This window comes from Lutjanus erythropterus, chromosome 4 (genome assembly GCF_056507025.1).
Source record: "Lutjanus erythropterus isolate fLutEry1 chromosome 4, fLutEry1.hap2, whole genome shotgun sequence".
Classification (NCBI taxonomy): Eukaryota; Metazoa; Chordata; class Actinopteri; order Lutjaniformes; family Lutjanidae; genus Lutjanus; species Lutjanus erythropterus.
Window position 1 is genome coordinate 28,848,822 of NC_139320.1, and position 17,034 is coordinate 28,865,855.

The 17,034-nt window shown below is 39.0% G+C and overlaps 2 protein-coding genes across 4 annotated transcripts; both read left to right on the top strand.

The window, feature by feature from the left end:
• Window positions 1–470: 470 nt before the first annotated feature.
• On the top strand, window positions 471–5,488 carry LOC146328496 (uncharacterized). Of its 3 annotated transcripts, none has more exons than XM_084717529.1 (4): window positions 471–691; window positions 2,031–2,379; window positions 2,877–2,960; window positions 3,656–5,488. In XM_084717529.1, the coding sequence occupies exons 1-4, from the start codon at window positions 563–565 to the stop codon at window positions 5,128–5,130; spliced, it is 2,037 nt and encodes a 678-aa protein (XP_084573655.1). In that variant the 5' UTR covers window positions 471–562; the 3' UTR covers window positions 5,131–5,488. The 3 variants fall into 3 exon arrangements, with proteins under 3 accessions (XP_084573655.1, XP_084573656.1, XP_084573657.1); XM_084717530.1 differs by having other exon boundaries at window positions 2,031–2,337; XM_084717531.1 differs by lacking the exon at window positions 471–691 and adding an exon at window positions 804–1,049.
• Window positions 5,489–7,382: 1,894 nt separating this feature from the next.
• Window positions 7,383–16,744, top strand: LOC146328497 (uncharacterized). Its single transcript, XM_084717532.1, has 8 exons — window positions 7,383–7,784; window positions 9,860–9,958; window positions 10,198–10,414; window positions 11,925–11,995; window positions 12,533–12,658; window positions 12,883–13,168; window positions 13,374–14,119; window positions 14,778–16,744. Exons 1-8 carry the CDS (start codon window positions 7,626–7,628, stop codon window positions 15,042–15,044), a joined length of 1,971 nt encoding a protein of 656 aa, XP_084573658.1. The 5' UTR covers window positions 7,383–7,625; the 3' UTR covers window positions 15,045–16,744.
• Window positions 16,745–17,034: the final 290 nt, after the last annotated feature.

Below are 17,034 nucleotides of genomic sequence, written 5' to 3' on the forward strand. Positions count from 1 at the left end.
TTATACTTGTGAAACCACAAATAGAAGTGCTCAGAGTGAGATATCTATAAAAAACATTTTGAAGATGATAAATGGAGCGAAGATACCAGCTTTATGTTTTGAAGACTTACTTTTAGGTGTTGAAAACAACTCCTGTTCACCAGATGAGTTGATATTTAAGCGAAGATTAAGGATTTTTTTTTTTTTTTTTAATTTCTTATTTTTGTTATTTTGAACATTTTCAGTTTTGACATCTGCTTTGTATTAATTTATGTTTTGTGAATGCAAATTAATCAGGTCAGAATGCCATTAAAGATGTAAGTATTTTCAAGTAAAAATTGAAATGGTGAAAATGACTTTCTAACGTACAGTTAAGTGTAATATGGCACTGTATCTATGTTTTGGTTTTTTTTCGTTTGTTATTGCAATTAAAGAATATTTGCAATCGGAGCAACGTTGAGAGTTTTATTTTGAAGGAGGACTGTTCCTGTGAGCCACTTCCATTTCCGGAATCGATGGCGCAAATTCTGCTGCTGTTTGTCTGCGCCGTTTTAAGAGTCAGCTGTTAAACTTTGAGGGTAAAATGTCAGAAAACTCCGTGTTTTATTCAGAAACAAAGTCCATCATGGAGACAGTCATTAAGACCGCTGTTGATGTTATCGGCAATTCAAAAGAAGAAACTTACATAAAGGAGTCAAATGTGAGACGGAAGGTGAGTCAACGTTTTTTATTTATTTATTTATTTGTTTGTTTGTTTTTTTGTTTTGGTCGTTCATATTAACGTCGATGATCAGACACTCAGTGAAGCGGGTCAGAAATACTGTGGTTGGGGGAGATTGTACCGACGGGATGAAATCAAGAAGAGGGACACCGTAACAAAGATGGCGGACTGTCATCTACAACAGCCTGCTAACTGCTAAGTCAGACAAATAAAGTTCTGACGGGAGAGAAAATAACGTTATGGCTGCCGAACGGGCTGAATCTTGACTTGGTGGTGTCGGTTCTTGTTTTGTATCAATGGCGTGTTGTAAACCAGTGGTTCTCAAATACTGGTCCTGGGATCCCCGGAGGTCAGCGGCACTCCGTCAGCGGGACGGTGACAAGTTTTTCAGATTTACTTAAAATATCGTGATATAAAAAAATATTAGGGCTTCTACTAGTGATTACTTTCATAATCGATTAATCTGTGGGTTATTTCCTTGATGAATTGATGAGTAGTTTTGATTTTCGTTTGTAAAATGTCAGAAAGTGGTGAAAGATCAGTATAACTCGAAAACCTGAGATGAAGTCCTCACGTCTTTTTTTAACTCACAAATATTAATATTTAAGAACCTGAAATATGAGAATCAATTATTTATTAATTAATGGTTTATGAAAATAGTCAGCGATTCATTTAATAATGTATTAAAATCGTTTCAGCTCTAAAGAAAATATTATTTATTTACAAAAGGCTCAATAATAGCCTGCATATATTTTGATTAGATTTTTAGCAATCATTAATTATGTACACAAACTATTAACTCTCAGCAAACAATTTTATAGGTCTTGCATATTTATCAAATCCCAATGTAGGTCTACTATTGTTCTGTTTTTATATACGTCTATGTGTAAAATGTAAACACACCGTCTTGATATGTGCGTGTGTGTATTAGAGCTACAACAATAAATTGATTATTAAGTTAATGGCCAACTATTTTGATAATCGATTCATTGGTTTGAGTGATTTTTTAGGAGAAAAAAGTAAACATTCTCTGATTCCAGCTTCTCAAATATAAGAATATTTTCTCGTTCCTTTACTCCCTTATGGCAGGAAACTGAATATCTTGTTGTGAACAAACCAAGACATTTACAGACGTCACTTAATCGATTAACCGAGAAAATAATCAACTGATTGAAATGATGAAAAGGATTGTTAGTTGCAGCAGTGTGTGTGATATGTTCTGTCTGTTCTTTGCTGACATGGTGAAAATATTTTTAATACATTTCTATTATTTCTACAATTTAAAATATAGTTTAAATTGATGCCTGCTGCTGTATTTTAATCCTCACAGCCTGATTTTGACAACATTGTGGAAAAGTTGGCACAAGAGGCAACAAGAAAGATCAACTCCATTTTCTCCCAACTGTCCTCGATGCTGCTCAACGAAAACAAGACTCTGCAGGTCAAAGTGGGACAGCTGGAGAACGAGCTGAAGACGGTGACGGAGAACTTTGAAAACGCCCGACTGTGGAGGGAAAACGTCCTGAACGGCTGTCCCGTCCTGTTCGAGCAGAGCGGGCTCGTCTTCATCCTGAAGCCGTTTGGGAAGTTAAAGAGAAGGACGGACACGTTAACAGACGGAGACACAGAATCATCAGGTGCTGCTGCTGCTGCTGGGACGCAGAGTGGACATGATGCTGGTACGTTTTTTAAAAACCCACCACAAAATATTACCCTTATTAAAAGCTTATTGCAAGACCCTGTGGGTGTCAGGAGCAAAAAGTGATGTAGACAAGACTATAAATAAAATAATGTGAAGAAACAATGATTAAAAAATATTTAATAAACATCCTCTCAGCTGCTTCAAATCTCACAGGTTGCCCTGAACTTTATAATGTTCATTTTCCTTAAATAATATATATATTTTCTACGATGAACACACATTTATTGGCTGTTGTTAATCGAGAGGAGGAGTTTAATTTCTGATGATGTGACAGAAAATGTGTGAAAGAATAATCGTAGTGGAGTATTAATTAAGAGTGTTATGATTTAATGCCATCGTGAAAATTATTTTTCCACCCAATCTGACCCAGTCAGCTTATTATCATCATTAGTATTTATTATTAGTAGTAGTATTACTAGTAACAGTATTTTCAGTTGACTCCAGCAGCGACTAATGTGTCTTTGTTTTCTTCAGTATTAATTTCTTCTTCAGATGTTGGAGAAGCAACAAAGGATGTGAACTCTGAAGCTGAGTCGTCTTCACCAGCCAGCAGACGAGGTGAGATTTTAAAAGCTAAACGTGGAAGTAGTTCATGGCTTTACAGACGCCATGAAAATTCAACCATTTAACCCTTTTTTTTTTTAGCTAATTTTTTGGTTCTTATAATGTTAAAAATATATTTGAAAAAATAATGGAAGTTTAGTTAGTTTACTTCCTGTTTGGAAAAGGTGTTTGACAGTGGTACCAAAATCTAGCTGTTTGTACTCAAATATCACTCAAATATGATCTGAAAAATCTACAGAGAAAGAAATATGAGTTTGGAAAGTATGTATTTTTGAAAGACTAACCAAGATAGCGTCATGGACGTCTGCTTCAGTGTGTTGGTGTTTATTGTTTTGTTCTGTTTTTATTCTCCAGTAATGTAAACTTGCACACTCCATGTCGAACCTTTTGCACTTCCACATAAAACTGCAGTTTAATCATCTGTTTAAACAACACTCACGCTTGTTTTTACTTTTCTATTTACGCTGTTTTAACCGACAGCACTTGCCTAAATCTTTATTTATAATTTTTAGTACCACGTTTGTTGTCATGCATCAACGTGCCACAGCAGATTCCCTGTAAATGAAAACCTACTTGGCAATAAAACCGTTTCTGATTCTGATTTATGTGCCAACATGTTTCCTTTTACCATAAAAAACTCATCCATAAAAGCATATATGGTAACATTTGTCTTTTCCACTCTTGTCCAGACACCATGCAGGATTATAGCACAACAAACACGGCAGAATCCAAAAACACAGACAGCCAAAACACTCAGCAGGCGGAAGTGAGGAAGAAAGGGAAGGTCTTTGTCTGTGACGTCTGTAACAAGAGCTTCAACCGGCAGTTTCACCTGCAGAAACACATGAACACTCACAAAGAACAGAGGCCTTTCGCCTGCGACCAGTGCCCGAGAAAATTCAGGAACACGGCGACGTTCGAGTACCACCTGCTGCGGCACGAGGAGAAGAGGCACGCTGCGTTCAAGTGCCAGCTCTGCGAGAAGACGTTCAAAACGAAAATGCACCTGAAGACTCATCAGCTCGTGCACACGGACACGAGGCCGTTCATCTGCTCCTCCTGTGGGAAGGGCTTCAAGACTAAACACAACCTGCAGGCTCATCAGGTCGTGCACACTGTCGAAAAGCCGCACAAGTGCTCCGAGTGCGGGGAGAGTTTCAGGTACGCGTTCACACTGCAGTGTCACAAAAGCGTCCATACTGGTGAACATCCTTACAAATGCACGGTGTGTGGCAAAGCTTTCATAAAGAGGAGATCGCTCAGGACGCACCAGTCGGTCCACAGAGGGAAAACGTTCACGTGTGAGACGTGCGGCGCGGGTTTCACCCTTCAACACAACCTGAAGAGACACATTCGTATCCACACAGGGGAGAAGCCGTTCAAATGCAAAGTCTGCGGGAAGAGTTTCGTCCAGGACAACAAGCTGAAGGCTCACATGCTGCTTCACGGCGCGTCAAAGTCGTTCATGTGTGACCTGTGTGGAAAGACGTTTCTCTACAACTGCCAGCTGCAGAAACACCAGAAAGTCACTCACGATGAAAGACACGGGCGGGTCATCAGAAGACGAACTCGAGAGCGAGGTAACCGCAGAGTCATCTATCGACAGGACCGAACCACAGTGGACGTGACGCCGTTCAGCTGCAAGACCTGCCGCAAGGGCTTTGACACGGCGAGTTCACTGAAGAGACACGAGCTCATACACACAGGTCCGATGCAGTACAACTGCGACACCTGTGGGAAGTCTTTCTTCTACAAAGCTACATACGACTACCATCAGCGGATCCACTCGGGGGAGCGGCCGTTCGCTTGTGACGTGTGCGGCAAGACGTTCATCATCCTTCAGGCTCTGAAGTCCCACAAACTGCAGCACTCTGGAGAGAAACCGCATAAATGTGAGCAGTGCGGCAAGACCTTCAGGATCTACACCAACTACCTGAGACACCTACGGATCCACACGGGAGAGAAGCCCTATGAGTGCGAGGTCTGCGGCGTGAGGTTCAGGCAGCTCGGACACGTCAAGTTTCACATGCAGGTCCACACGGGAGAGAGACCGTACTCCTGCAGCAGCTGTGGACTCGGATTTTCAGACTCAAGGCTGCTCAAGAAACACAGCTGTGCTGAGAAATACCAGAAAATGTTAGCGAACACACTCACTACGTCCTGAAACTGAGAACTACTACATCTTTGTATTCCTGAAATCGGTTTAGAAAACTGCATTGAATTGCTTCACTGTCAGATGGGATTTTCTGATTGTGTCTAATTGTGTTTCAGAAAAGTGCTTCCTTTGAAAACGTTATTGATCATGAGAGTCATCGCTAAACTCTGGCTGCATTTTTTTTTTAACTGAAGGATTATTTACATGTGTCATGTGTCTTATCATAAAATAGTTTCTAGAGTTTTATCAGCAAAACCAGACCGTCTATGTGAGAACTAGAAATGTGTAAACCGTAAATTTTGATGAGCCCTCAACCAAAAATACATCCAACAGAAAAACTTCAAAATAAAGGTATTAAATTATATAATTCTTTTGTTTTTGAATATTTTCAGTTGTCCCTCATTATTTGATTGTATTTCATAAATCATTCCAAACTGCAAAACACAGCAAAATATGAGTAAAACTAAATTTCTTAGTAGTTGTTAGTAGAATTGTTATGATTCCCCAAATCCACAATTTGATTTAACTTTATAAGGTAAAAATTTGATTGGATATTTTATTTAAACTTGTACATTTAAAAGGCCTTATGGTCAAATTTAAATAATTTGTTTTAGATGTAATAACAATAGACTGTTTCACAAGTCAATAGGGAAAAACAAACATTGAGATAATTGGTGATTCTGCCTCTGATTTCAATTATTGAATCGGAAAAGTAATTTCTATTGATGTTTGAATTTAATCTTGAAATTGTGACACTCCCATTAGTAAGTAAATGATGAAAGTGAATGATTTACCTCAGTATAATGTGTTTATTTTGAAAGGAAACTGCTGCTCAGGGCCACCTGTCATCCTTGTACATTACACTACACTTTTAATTCAAACCAGAGAGGCATTTGTCTGTTTGTGTTAAATAGGTTGGAATTTGATAGTTTGGTTACGTATGTTTATTTTGACAGTAATTGTCGGAAGTATCCGTATATTATTATGTCTGACTTGACATTTTATGGTACTGTTGTTCTTCACTCTGACCACTGCAGGGCGGCAAACACCTTGGATTGTAATAATATAGCTATTATTAATACGTTTTTCTTTTAATAATATCATGTCACTGTTGTTATTTATAATAATCACACAATGAATCATGTAAGACATTGATATTAATATTGATTGTGCAAAATAACTGCATTAGCCATAAATGTGTTGTAGTGTTGCAGTTCCTTGCTGTGACCACTGGAGGGCAGCAAACACTCGTGTTTTTAAATACACTCCACCAGAATCAAGGCAGAGCCCTGAAAAATTACATTTTTTTTTTTTAAATAAAATGATCATAACTGAGACAGGAGGTTTTTACAAAACATTTAAAGCGTCAGCTGGGCTATTTCTTTGAATGCATCACATGATACTGTTTAATAGAAAGTTCTATGTCATGACTAAACTCACTTAAACAACATTACAAAATATCCTAGCCTTACGCTAATTGATATACCTAAATAATAATTACAACATTGTACCAGCTGGAAATGATTTAATTGTAGTTTTACAGGTGACCACAAGAGAACAATGAACGTTATTATTTTCATTTCGGTCAATTAATTTCACATTGCTACGAGTTAATCAAGTACTTTTATTTTGTAAGTATTGATAGGAAACTTTTCTATGTTATTTCGTCTGACTTTACATTTTAACATTGATGTAATTCTTCAATGTAACCGCTAGAGGGCGGTAAACATTCACGATTCTTGATAGAGTCGCACCAACAGTCAGCTAGCATGATCTCCAGAGCAGAAAACTGCTAAAATATCTTCTAATTAAACGCTGTTTTTAGTGACATTGTTGTTGAAGTTGTTATTTCTAATAATGGCACTTTTGATAACGAACCATATTGACTGTAAGCATAGTGTACAGCCACAAATTGACGTAGTGTTGTAGTTTCTTACTTTAGCCACTGGAGGGCAGTGAACACACGTTTCTAAATACAGTCGTCAATTTCGCCAGTGTTAAGACAAACACGATGCCATACCAGCACTTCCGGTTACGACAAAATAAAACTATGTAGAAACAGCATATTTAAAGTGTGTATATTGATGTAGTGTAGCATTCACACAATTAATTACAAACAAACAAACAAAAACAATACTCCGCCCTTTCCCACTCGTCCATTGAACTTTTCCATTAAGCTAGACAAGTTTAAGACTTTTATGATTGCACATTTTTATCGTAGACTGGAGATGATTTGAAAGAACAGTATAGTCAAACTTCTTACTCAGCGTGTGACGTGGTTTCAGTGTGAGGAGGTGGTTATGAGCGCTGAACAGGACCGTTGTGGGTATGCGTGCTTTTATTTTGAAGAACCTGAACCGGGAAGAGGAAAACATGATCCGTGTTGTGAGCGGTACGAGTGTTGTTCACCACGCCAATATTATACCACCAAAAATAGCTGTTTATTTTCTTATAAAATTGTAGAAGTGAAACAACATTTATAGCCGACATATTAATTAGCCAGAATGTCAGATTTGGAGGCGCGGGTCGGCGCCATTTTGGAGATAATGGTCAACGCGACTGTTGCAGAAATGACCAAAGTTATCGGCGGCTCCGATCCAACACATCCACAAGAGTCTTCGTTATGTTCGGCTGAAAACACACACGGCTCCTCGGCTGAGACGGTACGTTAACGTGGAGCTGTTGTCGGTGTCTGTTGGTGTGTCGGTTACATCCTCCTCTCCTCTGTGTGTGTGTTGATGCTTCCTCCTGTCTGGCGTCTAAACAACCAGCTGATCATAGAAATAGAAGAGCTAGCTAGTTAGCTTCCAACGACTAAACTCGCATAAACACTCGCTGCGGGGCTGTTATGTGGTGTAGAGTCTATATTCAGGCTAAATTAAATTAAAACATGTAGATCTGGTTCATGAAGGTAGCAGAACAATCGAGAAGAATCCATCTTTGATCGCCATTTTGAGTTGGACAGCAGGCCCGGGCTTATCTATCTGCTGTATGTCTACAGACGGTTCAGCTACAGGTTTCACCAACGTGAATCTTACCTGAAGGGATTTATTGATCAGTTTCTGACAGTATTTACAATAATAACCAGTGGTGGGATTTATTTAAGTACATTTAGTCAAGTATTGTATCGTACAATTTCAAGTGACTTGCACTTTAGTATCTCTAATTTATTTTTCTTAATACTTTTCCTCAGCTACATTTCAGAAACGAATATTGTATTTTTCACTGCTCTACATTTATTTGATATTTCAGATAAAATGTATTTTGCAGAGTCAGACTGAATTAGAAATAAAACAATCTAATAAATTATTGTGTATTTATGATGTTTGAGTATTTCTTCCACCATAATAATAATAATTTTATTTAAATAGTACCTTTAAAAACAGAGTTTTCAAAGTGCTTTGACAAAGAAAGCAAAAGATCAGGATTCCCAGAAGGTCAACATGATGAGGCCAAACAGAAGCAAGACGAAGTTAACCTAAAAATGAAGTGAAACTAAGACACGAGCAAAAGACACTAAACATAATAAAATATGACAACAGTTAAAATAGATATGAACAGGAAAACGAGAAAAACTTGACAATAAGAATTAAAGAAAAGATGACATCAGTCAATATAATAATAATAATAATAATAATGATAATAATAATAATAACTCTAATTATAAACTTTATTTGTGTAGCAGCCCAAAGAAATCACATGCATCAAGTGCTTCACATAAAAAAAAAAGGAATTAAATAAGACAATGTTGTTTATGTTCCTGAACCATCAATAACACAAATCCTACAGTATTTATCGTAATATAACAAAGAGATCTTCACGCATTCACTGCAAACATTTACCTTTGACACTTTAAGAACATTTTGCTGATAGAACTAATATTATTTACTGAATTTTGGGTCAATATGTTTTTCATTAAACAGTCTAAAGCTGCAACAATTAATTGATGAATCAATTATTACTCTATTACTAAATTAAATGACAATTATAACAATAATCAATTAATCAGTTTGAGCATCTTCTTTTAAGAAATAAAGTTAAAATTCTCTGATTTCAGCTTTTTAAATGTGATTTTTTTTTTTTTTTTTTTTTTCTTTCTTTCTTTCTTTACTCTTCTAAGACAGTAAACTAAAAATCTTTGGGTTTGGGCTTTGAGAACCTTTTTTTTTTTTTTAACCATTTTCTGCCATTTTAGAACTAATAATTATTAATCAATTAATCAAGAAAATAACTGACGGATTAATCAAATATGAAAATAATTGTTAGTTGCAGCCGCAAAACAGTCCATACAGTGTTTCTGAGAAATGCATATTACACCATTAAGTTATTAAACTATAATTACGTGTAAACTGTTTCTAAAAGAGACAAAAAGTTTAAAAAATATTCCATTTGTAATCATATGAGACAGAAAAGCCAACAGCTCTGGGCACTTGTTAAGTTTAAACCAACAAAGATTTGGTATGTTTTTCTTAAACTGCTAAAAAACAACATATGATATATAATACAATGTAACGAATAATAAGAATAAATAAACAGAAATAGGAGAACTGGAATATTGTAACTGCATCATTTCCCTCTAAGACTGACTGCAGGATTAATAACCTCTTTACAAATATAACAGATCATCTGAAACAATCCACTCATTTTCACCTTTTGCTCTGACATGTGATAAGTTTATTTATTTAGTGTGCGTCTGTCTCTAACATGATGATGATGCGGTCTGTGTCGTTCCCATCAGGTGATCCAGCTCAGCGTCTTCATGACGTCTCTGGCTCGAGACGCCGTGGAGAAGATCTGTCAGCTTTTCCACGAGTGTTCGTCTCTGCTGCAGCTGGAAGTACGTCACCTCACCGTGTCGGTGTGTTTGTTTGTGTTCATCTGGGGAAAGTCTGTGTCACTTTTTCTGATTACACTTTTATCTGTTGTTAATGTTATCAGGTAAAGAATCAGGACGTCATTCCAGAAAGTTTTCTTGATGCTGAGTTTCTAATCCTGTTTGTGACAGAGATGTAAAACTAGATAACAACAAATTTTGATTTTGATTTCTGTTTAAAAAGCTCTGGTTTGTGTTTGCAGGTGACACAGGGTGCTGCAGAGACCGAGGACCTGAGGAGGAGACTGGAGGTGGCAGAGACGGAGCTGAAGCTGCTGCTGGAGGGCGGCGGAGGTCAGAACGAAGGCGAGGAGCTGACGGAGGGAAGCAGCCGACCGAAGGAGGGCGGGAAGGCTGCGACCAACGGAGCAGAGGGAGAGACCGTCCAGAGCCAGCGCTCAGGGAGGAAGAGTCGCAGAGGTGACGAGTTTAACCTTTCACTGAAAATGAGTTGTGTTGATTATTATATATTAGATGACATGTTGATATTTAACTCACCACCTTTTATTACAAAACAGCAGCTAACTTTTGTATATGTTGGCAAAAATGAGGTAGTGAAACAAGCAGCACTACTAGTTACACCTCTACTCCACTACATTTTGGAGTCAAATATTGTACTTTTTACTCCACTACTTTTATTTGGTACTTTAGTTACCTGTCACTTCCTGATTCAGTTCATTAATGCAAAATACAAATCAAATAAATTATTATATACATGTATTATAGCTGCAGTAGGTAGGAAGTCTAAACACAGTTGATTGTTGAGTCTCATCTGAGTTAGTTTCATCTCCTCCTGCAGGAGTTTCCGCCATTGATTCAGGATCTCACTGAAGGAATGTGCACGAGCAGCTGCACGAGCAGAACAGCCAATAGGAACGCCTGCTCTGAGATGGCCTGTGATTGGTTTAAATCTACCGTCACGGGCCAGATTCTCTAAAGCCTGAAAACAGAACCAAGAGGTTCTGTCTCAGACCATTTCATTTACAATTCGCTGAAAGATTATTATGAGATTATTTCTCAGTGATACCAAAACAATGCTGCCTACCCTTTAATATATATTAAACTACAGAGCAGTATATAAAGTACTTCAATGAGCTCCACTTTTATCAGCTGTGACATTAAAGTGATTCAACACATAAATTCATCACTGATTATAATCCAGTAACATTATATGATTCTGAAATGAACCACTCTCCTTCATGAGTGCTTTTACTTTAAGTACTTTAAATAAATTAATATGTATTATACTTTTTATTAGTATAAGTAACTAACTTTTATTCTTTTAGTTATGTCGGGGTTTAAATGCAGGCCTTTTACTTGTGCGGAGTATTTTACACTGGATTTACTACCTTCACTAAAAGATCTGAATACTCCTTCCATCACTGTATAAGTGGAAGGAACAGTAACTGTATTTTTTATTTTTCAAAACTCAAAGTTAATTTAAAGTTAATATGAATTAACTGGCCCATAGAGTTCACTTAACTTTTACTGTCTAATGATTTTATGCCACCTAGCTTTGTAGGTTGGGATAAGAATTATGTGTTTGAGTTTTCACATAATAAAACTAAACACTTGGATCCTTTTTCATTGTTTCCATGAGCTCATCAGAGATCGACAGGAGTCGGTCTTCATCAGAGATTTTCTGTTGTCCGTGTTTTCTTCACTTTGAGTCCTTAAATATTTATCCTCAGCCTGTTCCTCTCTCACTGTTTGCAGCAAAGCTGGGATAAAATGCAGGCTATAAATGTGCAGTGAGCACCGATGTTAGGAACAGTTTGTCCTCCTTCAGACACTGTATGATGTTAGAACTGTTTGCTATTGAAGAGTTAAGAAGGTGACACAGTAATGCGTTGTGTCTGGACACATTGTCCTTAGTCTGATAGAGAAATTGCCACAAAAACACTGATGAAGAGTTTTTGAATGTCCACAGTTGTGGCTGGTGGTGATGCTGGAGTGAAGAGGTCACCAATAATTCACCTCTGGAAAGGAAGAACTTACGAGGTAAAATCCTGTCCTGTCTCATACAGATGATCTGACATCTTTTTCAACATTGAAATGGGTTTTATATTGGTTGCTTTTTTCCACATTTCTGTTCTCTTCTTCACAAAACATTAAGACTTTTTAATCTTGAAGCAGAGTGTAAATAAAAAAATTCTTTACCAAGTGTCAAAGAATGAGATTTAAGTTGTTTGTTTAAGTTTTATTTCGTCAATCCAAATTTGACTGTTAAATCTGGTGCTGTAACAGCTTCCACTCTTCAGAGAAGTTTCCACAAGTTTTCAGAATCTCATTTCAGGGATGTTCTGCCACAGTCGAGAGCACACTGTTGTCTAAAATACCGTTGCACACTGTTGGCTAAAGATTTCTCCTAATTAGAATGAAGGTGCTGAACCATGAAAAGCAGACCAAGGCCAAATGTAGACAAAATTCTGTGAACGGGGCCCCATATCTTTTTATTTTTAGTTCCCGAGGACAACCAGACATCATGTTGTCTGTGTTGTGACTCTTAAATGTGTTCATATTCTCTCTTCCTCTCAGGACAACATCCAACCTGTGATAATAAAGGAGGAAGGACTGGAGGCGTTGGCTGACCAGGCGTCCTCTGATTCTGGTCATTACAGAGATGACCCGGGCCAGGATGACGGTGACGACCCAGACTACCAGGTTAATTTCACAAATACCTCATTCATTTTGTGTTACTTGTCTGTTTATATTTATTTATGTCTTTTCATGATTAAGAATATTTGTTTAAATTGCCTCCATGTGTCAATTTGTGTTAAGCATGTGATGAATTACTCCCATTTGTTTCTGCTCTCTTGGCCGTAAACAAGAAAAGGAAAACTGGCTTAAAGAAAATGAGTAAACACTTCGGACATTTTTTCTGTTAGTTGGACCCAGAAGATCCAGATGACGGCGACCCAGGATTCACCACCAGACCTAAACGCACCGTAAAGCCCAAGTCCCACCGAGGCCGAGCGAGGAAGGACAGTCAGAGTCAGAACCAGCAGCCTCTGAGCTGCAAACACTGCAGGAAAACCTTCACCAAGCTGCTGCAGCTCAAAGCCCACCAGGCCGTCCACGAGGCGAACACAGAGAAACCTTTCCACTGCTCCCAGTGTGGCCGAGGCTTCTCGTTCCAGCGAAGCCTCAATGCACACATGCTGCTTCACACAGGTGAGAGTTCAGCTGTATGTCTAATACAGTAAAAGAAACATAAGGACTCTACAAGAAGCCGACAAACCAACAACCCTGACATATTTATTACCTCAAAAAGTTGTGATGATAATGATGATGACATATACAGACACATAAGATGCATGCAAGCAACTTTAATATCGTATTCTGTTACTCTTACAATACTCACTGTTCCCATGCACAGGTGAGAGGCCGCACACATGTGACGTTTGTGGGAAGGGTTTCACGCTGAAGCAGCTCCTGAGGAACCACCAGCGTCTCCACGCTGACGTCCGACCGTTTCGCTGTGAGCAGTGTGGAAAGAGCTTCTATCGCGCCCACGGCCTCAAAATGCATCAGATGGTCCACACAGGAGAGCGGGCCTATAACTGTCAGTACTGCAACAAGAGCTTCACGATACAAGGTAACCTGCAGCGACACCTGCGCATACACACAGGGGAAAAACCGTTCAGGTGCGAGACTTGCGGCAAAAGCTTCAACCAGGCTGACACGCTGAAAGGCCACCAGCGGATACACACCGGTGAGCGTCCCTTCAGCTGTGAGACCTGTGGCAAATGTTTCATCCAGAAGAGCGCCTTGAAGATGCACCAGAAGACCTCTCACTCGGGTGAGAACTCGCTGGCGTGCGTGGCGTGCGGCACAACGGTGGCCTGTGTGGACTCGCTTCGCAAACACCTCCAGACGCATGCGGCGACTATTCCGTGCACGTGCGTGCTCTGCGGCCGGCGGCTCAGCTCCATCACCGACCTGCGCTCGCACCAGCAGCACCACACGGTGGACAGGCCTCACAGCTGCGGGCTCTGTGGGAAGAGCTTCAAGTCGTCCAGTTACCTGAAGATTCACCTGAAGACGCACACGGGGGAGAAACCCTTCTCCTGCGACATCTGCGGTCGCATGTTTACACAGCACAGCAGCCTTAAATCACATCAAGTAGGTTTGCACTGATTATTGTTTTTGTACTGGACAGGTATAACATTAGTAAAGAGATACCATATGTGATGATATAAACCAGCAAACGACAGGGATGAATGAAACAAACAAACAGGGACAAACGTGCAACTCCTCATGTGAAATTGTCATTCATCAAAACAAGCGATTTAAAACAGATTTGGGCAGCTCAGAGAGTTGGGTAGATCTGACTTTGAACACTTAGGAGCATCAGGGCTGCAACTAAAGATTATTTTCAGTCAATTAGTCGGTCAATTACTTTCTTGATTAATTGACTAGTAGTTGTTTGCCGATAAAATGTCAGATAATGGTGAAAAATGTTGATTGTGTTCTCCAAACCTCAAGGTGACGTCCTCAAATGTCATGTTTTGCCTGCAGCCCAAAAATATTCAATGTGCTGTGCTGAGAAATAATTACATTTAAGAAACTGGAATCACAGAATTTTGACTTTTTTCTCTTAAAAAAATGATGAATGACAAATCGATGATCAAAATAGTCATTGATTGGTATGATAATCAATTAATCATTGCAACTCTAATAAGCATGTACAAACATTTTCTAGCATGAGGCCCAGTGTAGTATAAATCTTGATGCAAGACTTGAAAATTATTTTACTTACAGTTTTTCTTCTTCTTCAAAGGTGGTCCACACAGGAGAGAAACCGTTCAGCTGCGACACATGTGGGAAATGTTTCAGCAACACGGGCAACCTGAACAGACACCAGCGTATCCACACCGGGGAGAAGCCGTTCAGCTGCGACATATGCGGACGCAGCTTCAACCAGGGCAACAGCCTGAAAGCCCACCAGCAGATACACACCGGGGAGAAGCAGTTCATGTGCGACAAGTGCGGAAAGAGTTTCTCGTACCTGAGGAACCTGAAGGACCACAAGTGTTTCTACGTCTGAAGCTAAACTGTGATGGCACACCTGCCCTGGTGGTGGAGTGGATGACGTCAGCCTCCCTGTACCTGTTGAGGAATAAATGAGCCGAGGCATAATGAAGGGAGAGTTTGCCTTAGGAGCGGTTTTGGTGATAATGAAGTTGGGTTAACCAGATTTATTTTGTTTCACTGAGAAGCTAACCTCGATGAAGGTGGTGGAGATGGATGCAGCATTGAGTTCAGATGAGTGAACAAATAAAGTAACAACCTTTAGTTGAGGCGGAGAGTTAATGTGTACATTATCATGATCGAAGGTTGAGGAGACTTAGGTGAGCACCTTGTTGTGTTAGATTTAAGGCATTTGCAGACTTGCAGTGAGTGAAACATGTATGGCAGCTTGAATAAGGTACAAGAGATCATGTAAGGAAGAAGTGCTTCTGAAAACAGTTTGAACTAAGAAGAACAGTCCAAAGGTTTTAGTGCATTTCAAAGGAGCTCATGTCATTCTAAACCGAAAACATGGACAAAATGTGAAATTTATACACGGTAATAACTGAAAATTCACTTTGCTGAAGTATCATGGTATCACTGAAGGAACCTGCATGTACTGAGAGACTTTTAGCTCTTTTTTCTAAATATATTTGTAAGCAGAGTTTGCTGGAAGATGTCAGAAAAATCTGGGTGAAAGTTTAAGAAAATTAGTGTGAGCTTCCTAACTTTTTTTGTATTGTTATACAGGAGAACTGAAATAAAATCAGGCCATATGTTTGCAGCTGGGTACTAAAACAAAAAGCCAACACAATTAGACTTGTTAACACCACAACTGTAAGAAAAAGCTTTCCCTTGAAATGAAAATTGATCCGGTGGCAAACTAATGTGCCAAACAGATTTAAAAGTTTAAAAGCCATTTTCATAACCTTAAGAGTCCCAGAATAATGACTGTAAGACTATAAAGGTGTGACTGACTGATGCAGCTTTTTCAGGTTTTTTTTAACAAAGCCCTATTTAAGTTGTAAGAGTGATATTTATAATGGTTTAAAGGAGCAATATGTAAGAGTATGAATTTAAAACCCTTTTAAAAAAAATACTAAAATCATCAACAGAATGTAAAGAAAGAAGAATAAGTTTTCTTGCTGAGTTTGTCTCCTGGAAACACCCTGGCTGACGCTGCCATAACCCGCTTCCTGCTTCTCCTGAACCCACTGTTACTTTGTCGTCCCTGAAGTCAGGGTCCTGGTCGGAGCCACTGTAAATCACCTCAGTACTGTATTCCCTGTTGTAAAACTCGTTTCCGTCTGACTTAGAGACTGTGTTTGGTCTTGGTCCAGTCGTGGTCACTGGTAGGCTGCTGAGGTCAGTTCTGTTCTGCAGCAACCGCCCACCAACCCTGTACCTGAGAATGTCGTCCTCCCGGTGGTCCAAAACATCTGTGCACTGCCCCGGTGCTACGGGCCTCCAGTCCTTCTATTTGTTTGGAGTGTTAATTCCTACATATTGCACCTTTAACTAAACTTGGTTTTAGATAATCTTCAACAGATTAAAGAAATACAACTGTGAGTTTTAGGAAACAAAGTTGCCTTGTGTGCTTTATTATTAGCACCAACGTGCTGACTGAGAACGATTCTGAAACTATTATTTTGTCAGAATGTCTCGTCTGTAACTTCTCTTGTGGAGTGTATATTTGTTATAACTTTGTGATTGTGAGTCAAACTCATAAACATTGAACTTTAAATCTTGTGGATTCTTTTTCTTCTGAGAAAAGCTTAAAGAGCCTCGCATCACTCTTTTTGACTGGTATGCCCTCGAAATCAAATGCACACACTAACACAAAAATTCATTAACTTATCTCTTGTCATCAATCCAGTTTTGACAGTATTTATGAACACATGCTCAATCCTCAAAGCCTTAAAGTAAGGTTCCAAGTCAGTGGTTCCCAAACTTTTTTCTGATGTCCCCGTCTTCAGAAGCTGACAAAAGTTCATGTGCCCCCACCCTACAATTAAAATGACATCATT

What these genes read in the sequence shown, in the direction of transcription:
- LOC146328496 (XM_084717529.1), top strand. Translation starts at nt 563, where the DNA reads ATGTCAGAAAACTCCGTGTTTTATTCAGAAACAAAGTCCATCATGGAG. An exon ending in AGTCAAATGTGAGACGGAAG is followed by an intron (nt 692 to 2,030) that starts GTGAGTCAACGT and finishes TAATCCTCACAG; the next exon opens with CCTGATTTTGACAACATTGT. An exon ending in GCAGAGTGGACATGATGCTG is followed by an intron (nt 2,380 to 2,876) that starts GTACGTTTTTTA and finishes TGTTTTCTTCAG; the next exon opens with TATTAATTTCTTCTTCAGAT.
- LOC146328497 (XM_084717532.1), top strand. Translation starts at nt 7,626, where the DNA reads ATGTCAGATTTGGAGGCGCGGGTCGGCGCCATTTTGGAGATAATGGTC. An exon ending in GGAAAGGAAGAACTTACGAG is followed by an intron (nt 11,996 to 12,532) that starts GTAAAATCCTGT and finishes TCTTCCTCTCAG; the next exon opens with GACAACATCCAACCTGTGAT. An exon ending in GCAGCCTTAAATCACATCAA is followed by an intron (nt 14,120 to 14,777) that starts GTAGGTTTGCAC and finishes TCTTCTTCAAAG; the next exon opens with GTGGTCCACACAGGAGAGAA.